This window comes from Quercus lobata, chromosome 6 (genome assembly GCF_001633185.2).
Source record: "Quercus lobata isolate SW786 chromosome 6, ValleyOak3.0 Primary Assembly, whole genome shotgun sequence".
In the NCBI taxonomy this organism is placed as follows: domain Eukaryota; kingdom Viridiplantae; phylum Streptophyta; class Magnoliopsida; order Fagales; family Fagaceae; genus Quercus; species Quercus lobata.
Window position 1 is genome coordinate 19,636,855 of NC_044909.1, and position 17,871 is coordinate 19,654,725.

Genomic DNA, 17,871 nt, shown 5'->3' on the forward strand with positions numbered 1-17,871 from the left:
AGTACTTCGGTTGGTTCAAGGGTAACTCGAAGGTTCATCGATATCGCCGGTGCTAGACTGATTCTAATGGTAACTTCTCCATGTGTTCTACGTCTTACCGTACTTGTTACTTAGTTTACCACTGTTTAGAGAACTCTTCTTATGTGGTCCAATGTCTGCTTAGCATCAAACCTCCCTTTTAAATTGTTGTCTGCTTAAGATTGCTTATAGACGATTTTGTTGATTTACCTTATAGAGAACTTTGTTCATATGCAAATCTAATTTGGGATGCTCTAAGGTCATATCTCCTATTTCAGCCTTTAGAGTTATGGTATATATTCTTCTTTCCATTTTTATTATTTTTAATTTTTTCCTCATTTGAATTTTTAATTTGTATTTTTGAGAACATGATATCCGCTAACTACATCTTTAATACAAAAGATAATTTCAATTTAGTCCAATGTAACACTTGGTGTCCCTATAATTTACAATTATTAGTTGCCGTATCAATTTGGAACCAACCTTTATTTTACTATTGATTGGCTTTCTTCATTTTGATATTGCATTACTAATATACTTAGTTTTTCCATGTGTAGATTGAAGGATATGTCCGTATGTTGAGGCGACACCCAATGGGCACGGAGGACCACAAGGACATTATTGATGTGCTGGAGGCAGTGCATGAGATTGGCCATGTACGACCTTTCGAACCTGAGGCCTCGAATGAGGAGGCAGCTACTCCTGCGGCAGCACCTACTCAGAGGCCAAGCACTACTGAGAGCCCAAGCACGAGCACAGCTCCTGCCGAACGTTGCTCTCGTCCGCCTGTTGCTACCCCTCAGGTTGTCCCTACCCTCGATCCCTCTCCATCCATCCCACATCCATCCCTTAGCCCCACCATCCCTTCACCCACCCCACATCCATCCCTTAGCCCCACCATCCCTTTATCCACTCCACATGAGTCCCCTAGCCCTACCATCCCTTCACCCACCCCACATCCCTATCCTGGGTCTGACATTCGTCCATCCACCGCACGATCATTTCCTGAGCTGTCACCTATTCCATCCTTTGACCTGGGTATTGATCAAACCCCTCCTGACTTGCAACAGGACCCACCCTCCCACAGTATGTCCACTGGCCCTTCTTTAGCCATCGACCCACCCCATGTTCAGGTTGAGCAGCCTGTTGGGTTACCTACAGCAGCAGAAGGTCGGCCAAAACGCATATCTAAGGCACCTCCTTGTGGGACAGGGGGGCACAAACATGGACACAAAGCTGGGCCCGAGGCATCTGACGAAGGACATGCAAGACCTCCTCCTCATTATACGAGAAAGCGTAAGGTTCAAAAAAGGTAACTCAAATGATACCTTATTCCTTTAACTGGACATTTCAAGCTGGTGTTGAAAAGTACATGAAATTATTTTTGTGGCCAAAATGGTTTTAATGTACATTATTGGAACTAGGTGAATGATACAGTTGGGACATTAGCTGGAGGTAGATATTCATGTGTTTGTGAATGATACAATTGTTGCTACTGTTATCTTGGAGGTAGATATTCATGTGTTTGTGGTTATCTATGGTTCTCTTGTTCTTAATGAATACAAGTTTAATTCCCGCTTCTGTGTGCATGCATTAACAAGAGCTAACTATCTTGCTTCATGTTCTATTTCAACAGCAGCTGCAAACTTGTTGCATCAATGATTCTTTGTTGACAATATTCTTCTTGCTTCCTTAGGTCTTCTATTTCTTTATAGTTTCTCCATTTCCTAAGGCAAGTGACTTTGTTTTGAGGTTTTTTGGTTATTGGCAGTGTATAGAGATTTTCAACTTGTGATGCTAATGGTAATGAACTTTGTGCAGGTATTGAAGAAGTTGCTCAAGGATGATGCCATATCCAAAGCAAGGATTAATACTGAGGTTGGTTACTTGATACAATTAAATTTGTAAATGGTTGGTGGGTGTGTTGTTTTCCATGGCATGACTTATTTCTAATAGGTTTCTAATCTTTTTTTACTGAAAAGTCTTTTCGTCAAAATGGGCTTAAAGCTTCAGGTCGTGGGTTCACGTCATAACCCACACCGCCAGAAAAATCAATAATTGGGTTCTCAAAGTTACTCACAAGTTCATTTTTTGGAGGTTCATATGGAGGCACGTTTTCAAGTTCTGCTTCAGCAGCAGCAAGATAAAGTTAGCTTTAATGATTCTATGTTGCCGAGATTCTTCTTGCTTCCTCAGGTCTTCCATTTCTTTATATTTTTTCCTAGGGGTACTAGAAAGAAATATAAAGAAGTGGAACACTTGAGGTTGCAAGAAGAATCTCGGCAACAAAGAATCATTTTAACTAAACAGAATCTTGCTGCTGTTGAAGCAGAACTTGAAAACGTGCCTCCGTATTAGATTATTCATTTTCATACGTGGCAATTGTTGCACCTGATCGGAGTAAGCTATCAAAACGGCATGGTGCAACTTCTGTGGCTCAGGTAATTAATCTTTATTGCTTGAATTTGTACTTCATGTAGAAGTTGGGGTATCAGTTGTTCTTATGCTCTCCTTTTTGGTCATTAGCCTTTTCTTGTTAGCCTACAATTTTTATAAGGATAAACATTCTTATTCTATCCAAAGTGCTTTAATTGTTGGAGATTACAAGGGGGCAGTTGCACAGTGCATATCTGCAAATAAAATGGCTGATGCTTTAGTTATTGCTAATGTTGGTGGTGCATTTTTGTGGGAAAGCACACGGGATCAATACTTTAAGATTAGCCGATCACCATACCTAAAGGTAGTTTATTTATCTTGAATAGCCTCATTTTACTTTGATGAACATATGAAGCTATGTAAAACGATTGGAGATAAATATTTTATATCTTATCAATCGATTATTAACAATGTATTTATAATGTCTCTTTCATACATGGGGGTTTCATTTTCAGGTTGTTTCTGCAATGGTGAACAATGATCTCTTGAGCCTTGTAAATACAAGGCCCCTGAAATTCTGGAAAGAAACACTTGCTCTTCTCTGTAGTGTAAGTTTTATTACTCCTGGCAAAGATAGAGTTCTTTTTTGTGACATTCCGGCACATTGTTTACGATTTAGATGCATGGACACTTAAATCAATTTTTTTATTGAATCCAAATAAATGGTATTTTGTTGCTGAATTTCTTTCCCTGTTTCATGTTTCTTCCATTAATATATATATATATATATATATATTTCCCCTCTTAGTTTGCTAAATGGTTTATTATGATCTTGAATGCTGTGGAATGGTTATCCATTACCTTCATTTACATGGTATCTCTTCCTTTTCATGTTGATTTTAGCAAATGTTATACTCAACCTGTCTGACCTACCTCCTCATGCCCACAGCTGAATGTAGTTGCAGGAATTGCTAGAGATATTGTTTCTTTTTTGAGGCATCTTTTTTCTAAATTATCCTTGCATTCAGACATTATTATTAGAAGTCAACAGTCTGCCTTTTGAAACTATGAATTGAATGAGTTTCTGTTTCTGGATTTATTGTGGAGGTAATGAACTCTTGACCTGATGATCTTCTGTGCTATGGCCCAAGAGATAGACAAGTCAAATTAAACATATTTGTTTCTTACTTTGCAATGATGGCTATCCTGTACTAGTTACTGTAAGAAATAGTTTCTTGTGCAGTTAATTGCATTGACCATGAAGTTCTTGTGTTTGCTAAATTCTTATTCCTTCTTTTTTCCCTAAAAAAAAAAACAGTTTGCACAGAGAGAGGAATGGACTATGCTCTGTGACACACTTGCTTCGAAACTCATGACTGCTGATAACACGTTGGCTGCTACTCTTTGTTATATATGTGCGGGAAATATTGATAAAATAGTGGAAATTTGGTCAAGGAGTCTTAGAACTGAGCACGAAGGGAAATCCTATGTTGAGCTTCTTCAGGTTAATTTGGTACATGTAGAGGAGTATTTTGACCTGTATAATCTGGCCACAATACTTATTTATTTTTTTAATCATTTGATTAGGATTTGATGGAAAAGACTATTGTCCTTGCCTTGGCAACTGGGCAGAAGCGATTTAGTGCATCTTTGTGTAAGCTTGTTGAAAAATATGCTGAAATTGTAGCAAGTCAAGGGCTTTTAACAACAGCAATGGAGTACCTTAAACTTTTGGGCTCTGATGAATTGTCACCTGAACTTGTGATCTTAAGGGATCAAATTGCACTCGCTACAGAACCTGGTATGTGATTTTGGTAATATCTTTCGTGTAGTGTTAGAACCCTGGTGGTTGCTGGATGAAATTTGTGGTTTATTCTTTTCTCATATAATTTTGGCATGTTTTATTTTCAAAACACTATCATTCTTGCTTTTCTTATGCTGCTGTTTTTATGTAAGCAGTGGCTTCCAGTCACCTTTGTGGAACTGGAAAAAGAAAAGTGATTGGTAGGCAGCCTTATCAATCAAAAAAAGTGATTGGTAAAGAGCCTTACCCTCAATTGTTTTGGAGAGGCTAATTCCTGAACTCAAACCCAAAAAATGACATGAATGGAATAAGATGGTGAGTCAAAATTGAAATGTCTGGCCCCATGGCCTTTGCCTTAGCCAACTGGTGTGGGTTTTGACCAACTAGGAGCCCCCATGTGTGATCTTTTATCTCTCATGGAAAATTTTTTTTTAGTGTTTAATAGTTGTATTTCTATTTCCAATCTGCCATACATAATGATATCAAGAAATTGGTAGAATCTCATTTACATTGACATGGGATGAGCAACCATCATCTAAGAGACCTGGTTAGTTTCATTTATTATACTCGGAGATCTACTTCACTAGGTAATTAGAAAAAATTAGTTTCCATCAAATCTTTTGAATATAGATGACTTTTAATAGCATAGAATTGGATGCTAAAATTGTTCTTTTGAATATGCTGATTTTAATGGGGCCAGCTCTATGATATAGCTTTTTTTTGCCTCAATATATGGTTTCAGTTGATGATTTTGTTTGTTGCAGAGAAAGAAGCCAGGGCTATGCCTCTTGAAAACTCTCAAACACAAAGTGCAGCAGTGTATGGTGCTGATCAATCCAATTATGGCTATGATACCTCTCAAACATATTATCAGGTGTTTATTTTTTACTCTCCTTTCTGTGTGATATAGTTGTCTCAGCTGCTGTTTAATTGCAAACGTTGTTGCATTTCTCCCAGTTATTCTAATGTGTATTTTTTTTTTTATCCTTTGAATTTTTTTAATGTGTACTGTTTAGGAAACTGCGCCATCACAAATGCAGCCTAGTGTTCCCAGCAGTCCATATGGTGGAAATTATCAACCTCCCTCAAGTTCTCCTTATGGAGCATACGGAACTCCTGCTCCCTATCAGCCCCCAAATATATTCCTTCCATCACGGACACCTTCCCAGGTATTTTTTGTTATATGGTTCATCTAGTACTATTGGTTTTTATTTGGTGTTTAGTATATAAAATTTCTTAGCAATGCTATAGACCTGCTAAATTATGCTTATTTGTAGTTTGTATCGTATTTATATGCTACTCAACTATTACATGGACCAATTATATCTTGTCTGTCCGAGCTGGTAGTAGTTCACTTATAAATCTTCTGAATCAAACTTAATCTCCCTTCCATCTGTGTTTTATAATCTATAAAGTTGTTCTGGGTTGTCATTTCTGGCATTTAACATAATGTTGGTCATGAAATTCTCACCATATTTTTTGTCTAGATTTTATTATACAAATTTTTCCTGTCACTTGCTATAAATAATACTTTTAGACATGAGTTTTATGACCTTTTTTGTTACTCTTCTAGCCAAATTTTGCTGCACCTCCCGTTACTGCGCCTGTTGCGAGGCCCTTTATTCCCACAACTCCTACTATGTTGAAAAATGTAGGGCAATATCAGCAGCCCACATTGGGTTCTCAGTTGTATCCTGTAAGTATATTCCCTTTTGATGCGTGTGCGTGTGTGAGATTTGTAGTTTGATGTCAAAATGCAATATTGTAAGCAACTTGTGAGTGATATACCGGAAAATTCATTGTATATGTTTCAGGGAACTGCTAACCCTACTTATCAACCTGTACCATCTGGGAATGTTCCAGCTGCCCCTATTACATCACAACCAGGCTCAGTTCCTGGCCATACAATGCCACATGTTGTAGCTCCCACCCCATCCCTGAAGGGATTTATGCCAGTTAATTCAGCGGTTGTTCAAAGATCTGGTATGGGTTCAATGCAACCACACAGTCCCACTCAGGCAGCATCAGTGCAACCCACCATAACACCTGCAGCTCCACCACCTACCGTACAGACAGTTGATACTTCAAATGTACCAGGTATTTATTTTATATATTTATAAATTTTACTTGATTAATCCATTGATTCTTTGAATAATAAAATTTACTTTCACATAGCCCTGCTTGTTCAAAAACTAATATAATGAAAATATAAAAAGAATAGCCAGCATTACACACTATCCTGGAGATTCTGATGGCATTAGATGTCAACAGTAGGAACTCTTAAGGTAATGAGTGGTGACAGGTAGCAGTGGCAATCTTTTCTCTGTCTCAAGGTTTTGTGTTTAAAAATTCAGACAGTCTGGATAGTAATACAAACTAGTTTGTTAATTAATGGGATGCATGTCTCATGTTATCAATAGAGGTTTTTATGCATTTTTTAATTCTGCACATCTTTTGACATCTAAACAGATGTACCTGAGGGAAAAGATGGATCTTGGATCTTGATAAACCATGCATGCAAGCAGAAAAAAGGCTTTTTCATGTTCTCTATTTTTTTGGTCCAAGCAAAATGGTGGTTTAGAAAAACAAAAGTTGGATTGGTCCTGTGTGGTCAGAATTTATTCCATTCTGATTCTGCTTCTCCTAGTAATTTTGAAATTTTGGGTCTCGGTGTGTTGTACTGATGATTTGTTATGCTAGGTTAGTTGGGTTTTATTGATTTCATAAAATTTTTTTACAGAATAGTGTTCTCATACATGGAACCAATCTTGGAAGTAGGCCATTTTGGTTGAAATAATTGTTGGTAACCAGTTTTGACATTTTGTCTCATATCATGCAAAAAAGAAAATAGTAAGTGAATAACTAAAAAGAAGCTAAACAAGTATCTTATTACTCTTGCATGGTGTTTTGATTCTTTTGAAGCCCTTCCATGCTTCCATGCCTACTGACAATTGTTTAATATAATTTTTGGTTGAGTGGTCTATGGTTAACATCTTGAGTTAGTTTCAGCTAGGTAAATTTCTGAAAACTGAATATTTATCCTAATAAAAATTCGCTTCTGCTTTATTTGTTTTCCTCCTATGCTCTTATCATTCACTTCACTATTTAATGTTGATGTTTGTTATTGCTAAACTTGCCCCAGTGCACCAAAAATCTGTCATTGCAACATTGACAAGACTTTTCAATGAGACATCAGAAGCACTGGGAGGTTAACGTGCAAATCCAGCAAAGAAGCGTGAAATAGAAGACAATTCAAGGAAATTGGGTGCCTTGTTTGCAAAACTCAACAGTGGGGACATATCGAAAAATGCTTCCGATAAGCTTGTTCAGCTCTGCCAGGCTCTGGATGGTGGCGATTTCAGTACTGCTCTTCAAATCCAGGTACATTTCTTTAACATTCACACACTTCATTTAGGTTGCAAAACTTGAAATATTAAATTCTATTTGTTTGCTTTTGTTTCTGCCTGGTTCAGGTACTACTTACGACTAGTGAGTGGGATGAGTGCAACTTCTGGCTAGCTACACTAAAGCGAGTGATCAAGACAAGGCAGAATGTCAGAATAAATTAACGAAGGCACGGGGAATCGTTCTAAGATCTGTTTCCTGGATTGGAATTTTTTCACCTATGTGGGTATCTTCTCGGAGAAATAATCTTTTCTTCAATGTACACAAGACTGGCTTCTATAGATTGCAGCTTTAGGAATTTGGTTCTTCACAATATATCGACTGGCTTTCAGTTAAAAGCTATTTTTGGAAGCTGTTAGTGGAGATACTTTTCATTACATAATGGACTGTGGATGGTTGTTTTTTTTATTAATACTTGTAGTGTTGAGAAATAGTGTTTTTTTTTCTTGAATTTTAAAGTTCATAGATGGTTTACTTTCTCTTTTTGGCTGTTCAAAAGTCTTAGTGAGCTGCTTTAAGCCGTTTTCTGTTGTCACATTACTCAAATTTTTGTCTTTTTCTTTTGGCACTTAAACTGTACCAGCCTTGTGATTTTATCATGAATATGAACGCAAATATTTGAATAATATAGCATGATTCGTTGAGATGAGTGGCGTTTGAATTCTATTTTTATGCTTAGTACCTATTTTTTAATGGTTACAATGTACCGTCTATCAAAGCCTTTTTGTTTTATATCAAAGCCTTATATCAAAGCTTGTGTGATAAAGTAAACAAATTTCAAATTTGAGCTTTTAGACTTGGTGTGGTTCTCTTTAGTCTATAATTTCATTATTTTTTCCTTGCAATATATGGAGACAAATAACCTAATTCATTGAATTTGACTCTTGCAATTTCTGCATTGTAGTTAGTTTTATGCACAAAATAGAAAAGTTTTCTTAATTGTTATATTTCTCGTGACTTTTTAGATCTATCCGTTTCTATTTAAAGCAATAAGTTATAAAAATATAAATTTTTACTTGCCTATTGAAATTAGTTCTCAACTTGGGATTAAAAAAAAAAAAATTTCGCAGTGGAACTCGACTATCTTATACTCAATTTCCTTAAATGGAAATTGAGTATCAGGGACTCGATTTCCACTGGGTTTTTTTTTTTTGGCAACTACTCCTGCAGCAGTAAACCAGAATTGGTTTCCCTTCCCCAGCAGCAGTAAACTAGATCCAGAACACATAACATGAGCAGCGGTAAACAAGTAGATACAAGCAGATAATAGTGGTCAAGGGCTCGTACATCATATGCAAACAACCAGATTAAAACAATTACTATTCATGGGCATTATAGGTTCCCTGTTAACGCACAAAAACATTCAATACTAGCTATCATCGCTTCAAAGGAGGGCCCTGTGGTTGAATTTGCCAAAGTAGTAGCTACTAATGCCAAAGTAATATCATTGCTGGCATTATAGGCAAAAGCTGCACAACGCAACTAATGTAACGAGTACAATGGACAACAAATAGTTCAATTACAACAACATTCAACAATAACCAAAATAACAACTAATAAATACAACATAGTCTACATATTCGCCTACCACTTGTCCATACTAAACCATACTGATACAACATACTCTACATAGTCACCATGTCCATACTGATACAACATACTCTATATAGTCACCTAGCACTTGTCCATACAGAAGATAACCACAAGTCCCACGTACAATGTCACTTAGCAAAATCGAGTCTCCGCTTGCCTGATAAAAATTAAAATACGGTCATTAGTTTCCAAATGCAAAGAACAATAACAAAATGAAATTCTGAATATATTATATAAAAACAGTGAGGGCACTTGCCTAGTTTATAGCACTACCACTTGTCGAAGCCCCGCGGGAATTGGGACAGCTTCTACGGTTATGCCCCTCTTGATGACACACTCCGCATCGTTGCCTCGGTTGAATCTCCCTCAAGTCCGGATCTTCCCTCTGGCTTCCCTGTTCTCGTCATACCCCATCCATTTCATTCCTTATTCTTGACTTCACAGGACGACCTATGCCCCGCAACAGCTGTGGGTCAGACACCCATCGTGGTCCGGAAATGTCCCTCCACAATGACTCTGACTTTGGCACCACAAAATTATGTGAATATGTGAGAATGGCGTTGTTCAAACTGTAACATGGGTTAATATAGCTGGTCGCATTGAGATGCAGACCTTGAAGAACTTTAATTGCATGTGAACAAGGGATCTTCAAGTTTTGCCACTTTCTGCAACCATATGTTCTAGCAAATATGCGCACTTCATGACTGTGGTTTCCCCTTCCACCTCTATGGTCATTGTACGGGGTAACCACTTGATATACACCCTCTGCATGATTAAAATTCCTCACAGTGTGTCCTGCAATTTTCTGCTCATTTTTATTATAGATCTCCATTGCATAATCACTCCACAACTTACCTCAAGAGAGATCAGAAGTAATTTGTTTATGTCGATCGTGGAAATATGCAACAAGTTTGCACCAAGTGAACTAAACTATTGCAGCAATGGGCAAACCGCGGGCACCTTTAAGTACCCCATTAAAGCACTCAGAGATATTGGTTGTCATTGCCCCGTAACGTCTTCCACCATCATGTGACTGGGTCCATTTCTCCACATCCTCACTCACTAGATATATGTATGGCATATAACGTTCAATCCGACAATCAGTAGGGTCTACACCACTCAGTAAATTAATCTCGGCCTCCTTAATGGTTTGCATTATGGACTCAAATTTAACTTCATGACTCGCATATCCATCTTTCAAGGCCAATGCCTTTAGAGTCGGGTTATCAAAGTGTTTGTTGAAGTTGCTAGCAACATGTCGAAGGCAATATCGGTGATATACCTGTTCTCTTCCGTCCTCACGTCTAGGCCACTCTCGAATGGCGCATTTGATACCTTTATGTCGGTCAGAAATAATACAAATGCCTTCATTAGATATGACATGCTCTATGGAAGTCCTGAGACACCCTAAAAACCACCCCCAACTAGGCCCTGACTCCTTGTCCACAACAGCAAAGGCGAGAGGCAAAACCTTTTGGTTAGCATCGGTTGCCATTGCAATCATCAATACCCCCTTGTATTTACCATACAAATGAGTCCCATCAATATTAATCACTGGCTTGCAATATTGGAATGCAGCAATGCATGGAGCGAATGCCCAATATACATAGCGTAGTAACGCAGTACTTTCGTATGGCCTAAGTATGGTGTAATAGCTGTACTGGGTACCTGAGTCCTTATCCAAGTATGCCAACAACAACTTTCGCAACTTTTGGTATGACTCCTCCTAATCCCCAAATATCTTAGCAATTGTCTTTTGTTTTGCGTCCCATATTTTATAGTAAGAAAGCTCATGATTATACTTAGTACGTATGATCTCCTAGAGCTCATCAATACGTGCAGTGTGATTTTTTTGCAATTTTCCCACAATTTCTGATGCAACAAAATGCGAATCCATCATTTTACCATCTCTTTTTAGGCCAAAAGGTATACAAGTGTGTGGACCCACATAAAACGTGACCATCCACAGACCATTGAATTTAGCCTTCATGAATGCCCCAACATACCACTTGCAGTTATCGTCAACACATGCGGTGCACAATTTCGTTTTGGTCGACCTCCGGATTATAAAATTTCTATTATCATTTGTTGTGTATATTATCAATGCACGCTTCACCGCCTCTTTATTTGCAAAAGTCAACCCTTTACAAAAATGCATCCCATCTTCCCAATTAGAAACAAATGGTATCTGAAGACGTGAAAGATCAACCATATCTTCCCAAGTATTTGAGTAGAATGACTCGGTAGGAGGTCTGTAGCCAGTGGTCGTATTTCTATTATGCTGGACACCAATATCATCATTTGCATCACCTTCATCATGGTACTCCATATTTTCCTCTTCAAAATTGGGAATGACTTCATGGTCATCCACATCATTCTCAAAGTCGCCTTGCTCAATCCTCTCTTCGTACTTAACCACAACCTCAACATTTTCACCATCATTCGCAACATGATCTTCGTCTTCCTCCTCTAAATGTGTCTCTTGAGGATAGAGGGTTTCACTAGTATTGGCAACATGATCTTGAGATAGGAGCGTATAACCTCCCATCGTATACCCTCCCATTGTATACCCTCCCATTGTAGTGCATCTGAAAGTTCAAATATGTGTATAAACACCCTTGAACGTTTAGACCCCCAAATTTACAACTTAACCAATTCAAGCATTATGTCAAATAACTAGTGTGCGGAAAATGAACATAAGCTACAATATAGAATTGGTAAAACTATCTAAGCCAAATTAAAATCACAACCCACAGCAAATAATAAAAAGGCAAAGATAGAGATGAAGGAAGATGCAAATACAAAGACAACACGTGATGTGTTATCGAAGAGGAAACCGAAGCCCTCGGCATAAAACCTCTCCGCAGCCCTCCAAGCGGTAAACAATCCACTATAAAATATAGTTGGGATACATGGACAGTAATAGACCCTCCAAGCCTAATCTACCCAGTGCACCTAAGCCCTCCAAGCTTCTTGCTCCAACGAGGTTGCGCCGCACCTTTTTCTTTTCTAGCTTCCCGGATTCCGCTACTAGACCGTAGCATCAACCAATGAAGATTGGTTCCTTCCTAACTGCTTCCTAGAAATCCAAACGGTCCTCTCACAGTGATGATAATGGTGAGAACAAGGTTTGGTAAGATGCCTCTCAAGGATTTGACAATGGAGAGGAAGAGAGTTGAGGAATTTGAAGAGACTCTAATGTATAGATTGTGGGTGAATCAATCTTGTTTTTCTTTAGGGTTTCTCTCTCAAAATTCTCTCTGGAATCTCTCTTACATTTGTAGGTAAAAGGGGTATTTATACTGGAGTGGGAGAGGAATGTGAAACGTCAGGATTTACAAAACAGGGGTGGCTCGCGGCTTGACCTCGCGGCTTGACTAAGTCACGAGATCCAGTCGCGAGATAACCGTATGGCCAGTTGTCCTGTTTTGTCCTGTAGTGCTCCAGCTAGCATGACTGTTCACCTTCCGGCATGCTTGGCACGTGTGCTGCGTTTAGCAGCTTGCAGCCGCAGGTCACCCGCGAGGCCAAACCGCGAGTCTCTGTTTTCTTGTACACTCTTGAGCAAACTTCACTTAATCTCACTCACTACCCTTACAACAAACCACCTATATACAGGGTTACTAAATGCTGAAATACAAGCAAATTTGGCACGGAATAAAGCCAATTAGATGGTTAAATAAATTCAACCTTACAATCTCCCCCTTTGGCTATTCCGTGACAAAACCCTAAAACAAACTCTAGACTTAACATGTGAGTTGGGAACAGTTGAACAAAACTCACTCACACCTAACTCTAGAAGCTGTGAAGCACTTGAATCATATGAACATAAGACTCCTGAAACACAACAATACACCATGATCATTGTTAAGCAGAAAATCGTGAAATGCATATGAAACAGGCAATATGTGATCAAGCAAAGATGGAGTTAAGAAACAAATCATGGCTTGATCAACCAAGTAATCACTACAAGGTAGTGACCACAATGCTCATTCACACTTGGAATGAACACAAGGACATACAAGCTAACAAGCACAAGGCAAGATACTTGTATGCTCAACACTCAACCAATGCATAATACACAAGGTATATGCATCTAGGAACAATCTTACAAGGGCACAAGAGTGACGGTACATAAATCAAAATGCAAGACATTTAGACATAAGTACTGATTTCAACATAGCATAAAAGGCTGTATTAAGCAAGGTACAAACCATAAAGCCTACATATTATGCATAAAAACATTAACCCTAAAAGCTTACAAAAGCACATGGGTGCAAACACAATACATCCTGAATAACATCATCAAAATATATAAAAGATTAAACCAAGAGTATGAGATATGAGTTAGAAACAAATATACAGCAAAAACACAGTGTATCAAACCCATATAAACTGTCCAAATACCCAAAACATAAACCTATAAGTTTAGAGGAAAAGACTTAAAACAAAAATATGTCAAAAGTATGTGTGTACTCCCCCTATCACTATGCACACTTCCCTTTGAACTTTCTCCCCCTTACTGAATGCTCTCCCCCTTTTTGGCACGAATAGCTAAAGGCTGTCGTCCAACTTTCGTTGAATAGCGTCTAGCTGATTCTCCATAGTCTCAAGACGCATTTGAACATGGTTGTTTGTGGAGTAGAGAATTGTCACAATCTCATCAATACGTTTCAGAATATGCTCAAGTAAACTGCCCACTCTATCAATATGAGGAGCAGTCTGTGCTTGCAGAATACTAGCTTGTGGAACTTCAGGAACAGCACATGAAGTAGATGTGATATGTGCAGGTGTCTCTGACTCAGGGGCAGATGGAGTAACCGGAGAGATGTGAGCACTCCTTGGTGTTTTAGAGGAGTGACTTCTGCTAGCTTGAAGAGTGAACATGGAAATAGGACGCTGATGGGTCAACATTTTTCCATCTGTAGGAGGAACAATGCCTTCACGAAGAATGAGCTTCATGATGAGACTGCAAAATAGAATAATTCCTCGAGCTGCAGTTCGAACCGCGGTCTTCCTCAAGGTGTAATAGATGTGAGCACATATATCAATGGGGGCTCCTGTAATAAGATCACAAAGGAATAGAGCTCTCCCAAGATTGATGAATGTAGTGTTGGACAGTGGGTAGAGATTAGTGAACATGATCAACTTCAGTGTGGTCGGCTCTGGTGCAAACTTTGCGGTGCTGATGGATGTTCCTGTATTGGATACTTCATGATCGGATCCTAGGATTTGTAGAATTTCTTGAATCTCTGGAGTTCGATCATCGTACGGAGTTAGATCCACATTCTGAGGTCTAGTGATGCCTAGAAGATCTGCGATGGAGTTTGGGGAAATGCCAAACTCTTTTCCTCTGACCCAGAAAATAAGTTCAGCTCCAAGATCAGTTGCATTGGAGAAGCATTCTTTGACCAGTTCATCCATTGGATCGTCAAAGTTCCCAAACAGGTTTGCCCAATCTCGTTGCTCAAAGATTTGAGGGATAAAAGTGGTCCCTAAGGTGTTAAAATCCACCACCCGTTCCACTATAGGAGTTGACTTGTCAAAGACATTTGAGTAGATGTGTGAGGTAAGCGGAGTTCTGAACCTCTCCTCATTGGGGTCTTGAGATGCCTGTGATGATAGTCGAGTCCTTTTAGCAACTGGTGTCGCTGGATCGTCAGCAACAATATCTTTACCCCTGGAAGATCGACGAGACATCTGCAAGAGAATAGGCCCACAGCAAAGAACCAACAACAGTACCACACAAGATAAATATCAACATGATTCGATGCAAATAGAAGTGAAAAACAGATATTTCAATACATAAATACAAACTGAAGATAGTGCAGACCCAACCAAACTTCCATCAAAACTAAGGTGCACAAAATGACAGGTGTAGCAAAATAGAGATATCGCAAAAAGGCATAAAGAGACAAATTCAAACAGAATTGTCAATGAGACAGTTTACCATGACCATGATATGCAAACAAAGACAGCATTCGAACATTAAGAACAGATATTATAAAACATACCACATAAGATATGAACATGGGAAAAAATTTCAAAATGAAGGATCAGAGCACCCAAACTAGAGCATATGGCTGTGAGACACAACATTCAGAAAAAGAAGTTGTTGCAAAGGAATACTTTCTAGATGCCAACATCCACACGTTATGTTAACATAAAAGCACAGTAAACCAATGCCGTAAACCAACCACAACACACAGACAAGTGACATGAGCAAGTCATATAAATACCAAACCCATTAACAAAAGATTTTCAGAATCAACAATAGGCAAATATCAAAACAATGAAAAATCACATTGTGATCACTCAACTTGAAAACGGATGAAAACACCAACAAACATAACAAGCCATACCCATCACACAAAGAGAGGAACGTTATGAACACGATATTAATCCAAATGGTAATAAAAACATCCATGAAATAGGGAAAATGAGATGAGGAAAACAAGACCCATACCTTTTCTTGATGATTTGGATAAGAAATGAACCACCAATGAGGTTTGAAAATGGGTACACAGAGCGTTTGGGAAGGAGACAGTTGAGAGAGAAGATGAACAATCACAAGAGTTCAAGGGAAAAACTGAAAAAGATTTAAAAAAACTGCCCCTATTTTTTCCAAACACGCGTTTTTCGCGACTGAATAGAGTCGCCAACAAGTCGCCAGTTCAAGTCGCTAACAAGTCGCCAACAAGTCGCCAACAAGTCGCCGACTGGAGGGTCTACCCGCGAGTGAGTTGCGAGCTGAGCTGCGAAAATCTCTGAGTAACCCTCGCGACTGGACCTTCCACTCGCGAACAAGTCACCAAAAATGACCCGCGAAGACGCGACTGAGGCTCGCGACTTGACTAACCCGCGACTGAGCCGCCAAAACAAGGCAAAACTGGATTTATGAAAATTTTCAGAATTTTAAACAAAATACTTTCCAAAAACACCTAAAACACTCAAAAATCTTTTTTGGGTTTGAATTAACAAAGATTGAGCATGTGAAAACACATTTCATCAAGTACAATCACACAAATGAATATGGCATTTATTGAACATAAACTTGTATGTTGTGTGTGGATATCAACAATGAGATAGTTCTTAGTCTAATGTGAAACTTCAATGATCAATTCAACCAAGGCATACACGATTAGCACTAGATCATGTGAACCATTTCAATTATAGAAATATGTATATATGACCTCCCACAAAACTTGATAACATATCTTGGAGCTTTACATTTGACTCCACTTTTAATCATAACCTTTGATCATTTTGATCTTTTGAGGCAATCACCTCTCATTGTGAGAGTGATATTTGATATTTCACCTTAATGAATAAGCCTTTGGCTTTTTGAATAAACATTTTCTTTAATATAAGGTCGCTTACCCTTTTTCCTAGTCGAATACTAGAATGTGCGACAGGCTTTTGCAGCTCAATATCTCTTTTCATTTGGAGATTTACATTTGGTGAGCTCTTTTTAGCAAAAACAAAAATAAAGAGTGGGAAGATATATAGACACAAGTCTATGCATGTCTCAAGATCAACATAACCAGTCACTAATCATTCATGACAAGTTTGAAGATCTATTTACAACAATCACATAGATTTCAAGATTTCTCCCACAGTGATATGAGTGCAAAGAAACAAGCAATGCTCGAAAATGCACATAGCTATTAGCACAAAGGTACAAGGCAAAACAGGTTTTAAGACAAAAGCTCAACAATGTCAATCAAACTTTTTGATTTTCTAATTTTTATGTGATTTTTGGATTTTTGACACTAGAAGAAAAGATTGATCAAAAATGAAATAAATTAAAAGTATGCACAAAAAGACAAGCAAACCAACCAACAGCAAAAACACCAAGCAAACAAACAAACATCGTCGCAAAGCATAGGAAGTATTAATGCATGGACATGTTGTAATGCTTATGCATGAGTACCCTTTTTCACCCACACGTCACTTGCGTTTGGGGTGATTTCCTTATAGGATTGGGTACGGGAGAAGCTTTCCAAGCAGTTGGTGAATGCACCAATCATCTTCATCACGTTCATCATTCCAGGATCACCATTCTGATCTCTAGATTGTTCACCTGCCCAATTTCTTCTATCATTTCTAGGTCCTCGTGACCTTTGAGAAGTTGCACTATTCTTTGCTCTCAGCTTTTGGCAATTTGGTCGAGTATGCCCTTAAAGTCCGCAATGATGACACACATAAGTTGATCTAGGACCTCTTTGTGGTTGTGGGCGTGACTTGGCACGAGATTCAGACCTGCCCACAGATTGATTGCGGGGATTCAACAACCGTTGGTTCTCCACATTCTTCTTCTCCTCCATCTTGAGCTTCTCAGCAGTAAGGTCAACTACAACTGGATCTTTAGCCTTTACAAACTTCACTTCTTTAGTGACATTTCCAGATGAGCTACTTCCTCCGGTATATCCCAACCCGGATTTGTCTGAAAAGCTCTTTTGAGATGAAATAACATCATCTACCTTCTTGGTGGTGACCCTCTCTATTTTAGCATTTGCTTGCACAACCTCTTGCTCAAGAAATCTCACTTTTGTGTAAGATTCGGACAGCTCACCATTCAGTGTTTCTATCTCACATTTGGCCTCCCTATATCGGATTAGAAGACTTTTGTAATCCTCCTCTGCCTTCTTCATTTTTCTCACAGCAGCCTTGGC

The 17,871-nt window shown here is 38.6% G+C and overlaps 1 protein-coding gene and 1 pseudogene across 2 annotated transcripts; both read left to right on the forward strand.

Annotated features, from left to right (window-relative positions):
* Positions 1 to 611: 611 nt before the first annotated feature.
* On the forward strand, positions 612 to 1,156 carry LOC115949949 (proline-rich receptor-like protein kinase PERK2). The gene is made up of 2 exons (XM_031067209.1): positions 612 to 1,104; positions 1,152 to 1,156. Exons 1-2 carry the CDS (start codon positions 612 to 614, stop codon positions 1,154 to 1,156), a joined length of 498 nt encoding a protein of 165 aa, XP_030923069.1.
* Positions 1,157 to 2,436: 1,280 nt separating this feature from the next.
* Positions 2,437 to 7,911, forward strand: LOC115949950 (annotated as a pseudogene). Its single transcript, XR_004083042.1, has 11 exons — positions 2,437 to 2,459; positions 2,545 to 2,758; positions 2,910 to 3,002; positions 3,713 to 3,898; positions 3,982 to 4,195; positions 4,963 to 5,072; positions 5,215 to 5,367; positions 5,772 to 5,894; positions 6,013 to 6,295; positions 7,341 to 7,579; positions 7,672 to 7,911. The product of XR_004083042.1 is annotated as a protein transport protein SEC31 homolog B-like (transcript).
* The last annotated feature ends 9,960 nt before the right edge of the window (positions 7,912 to 17,871 follow it).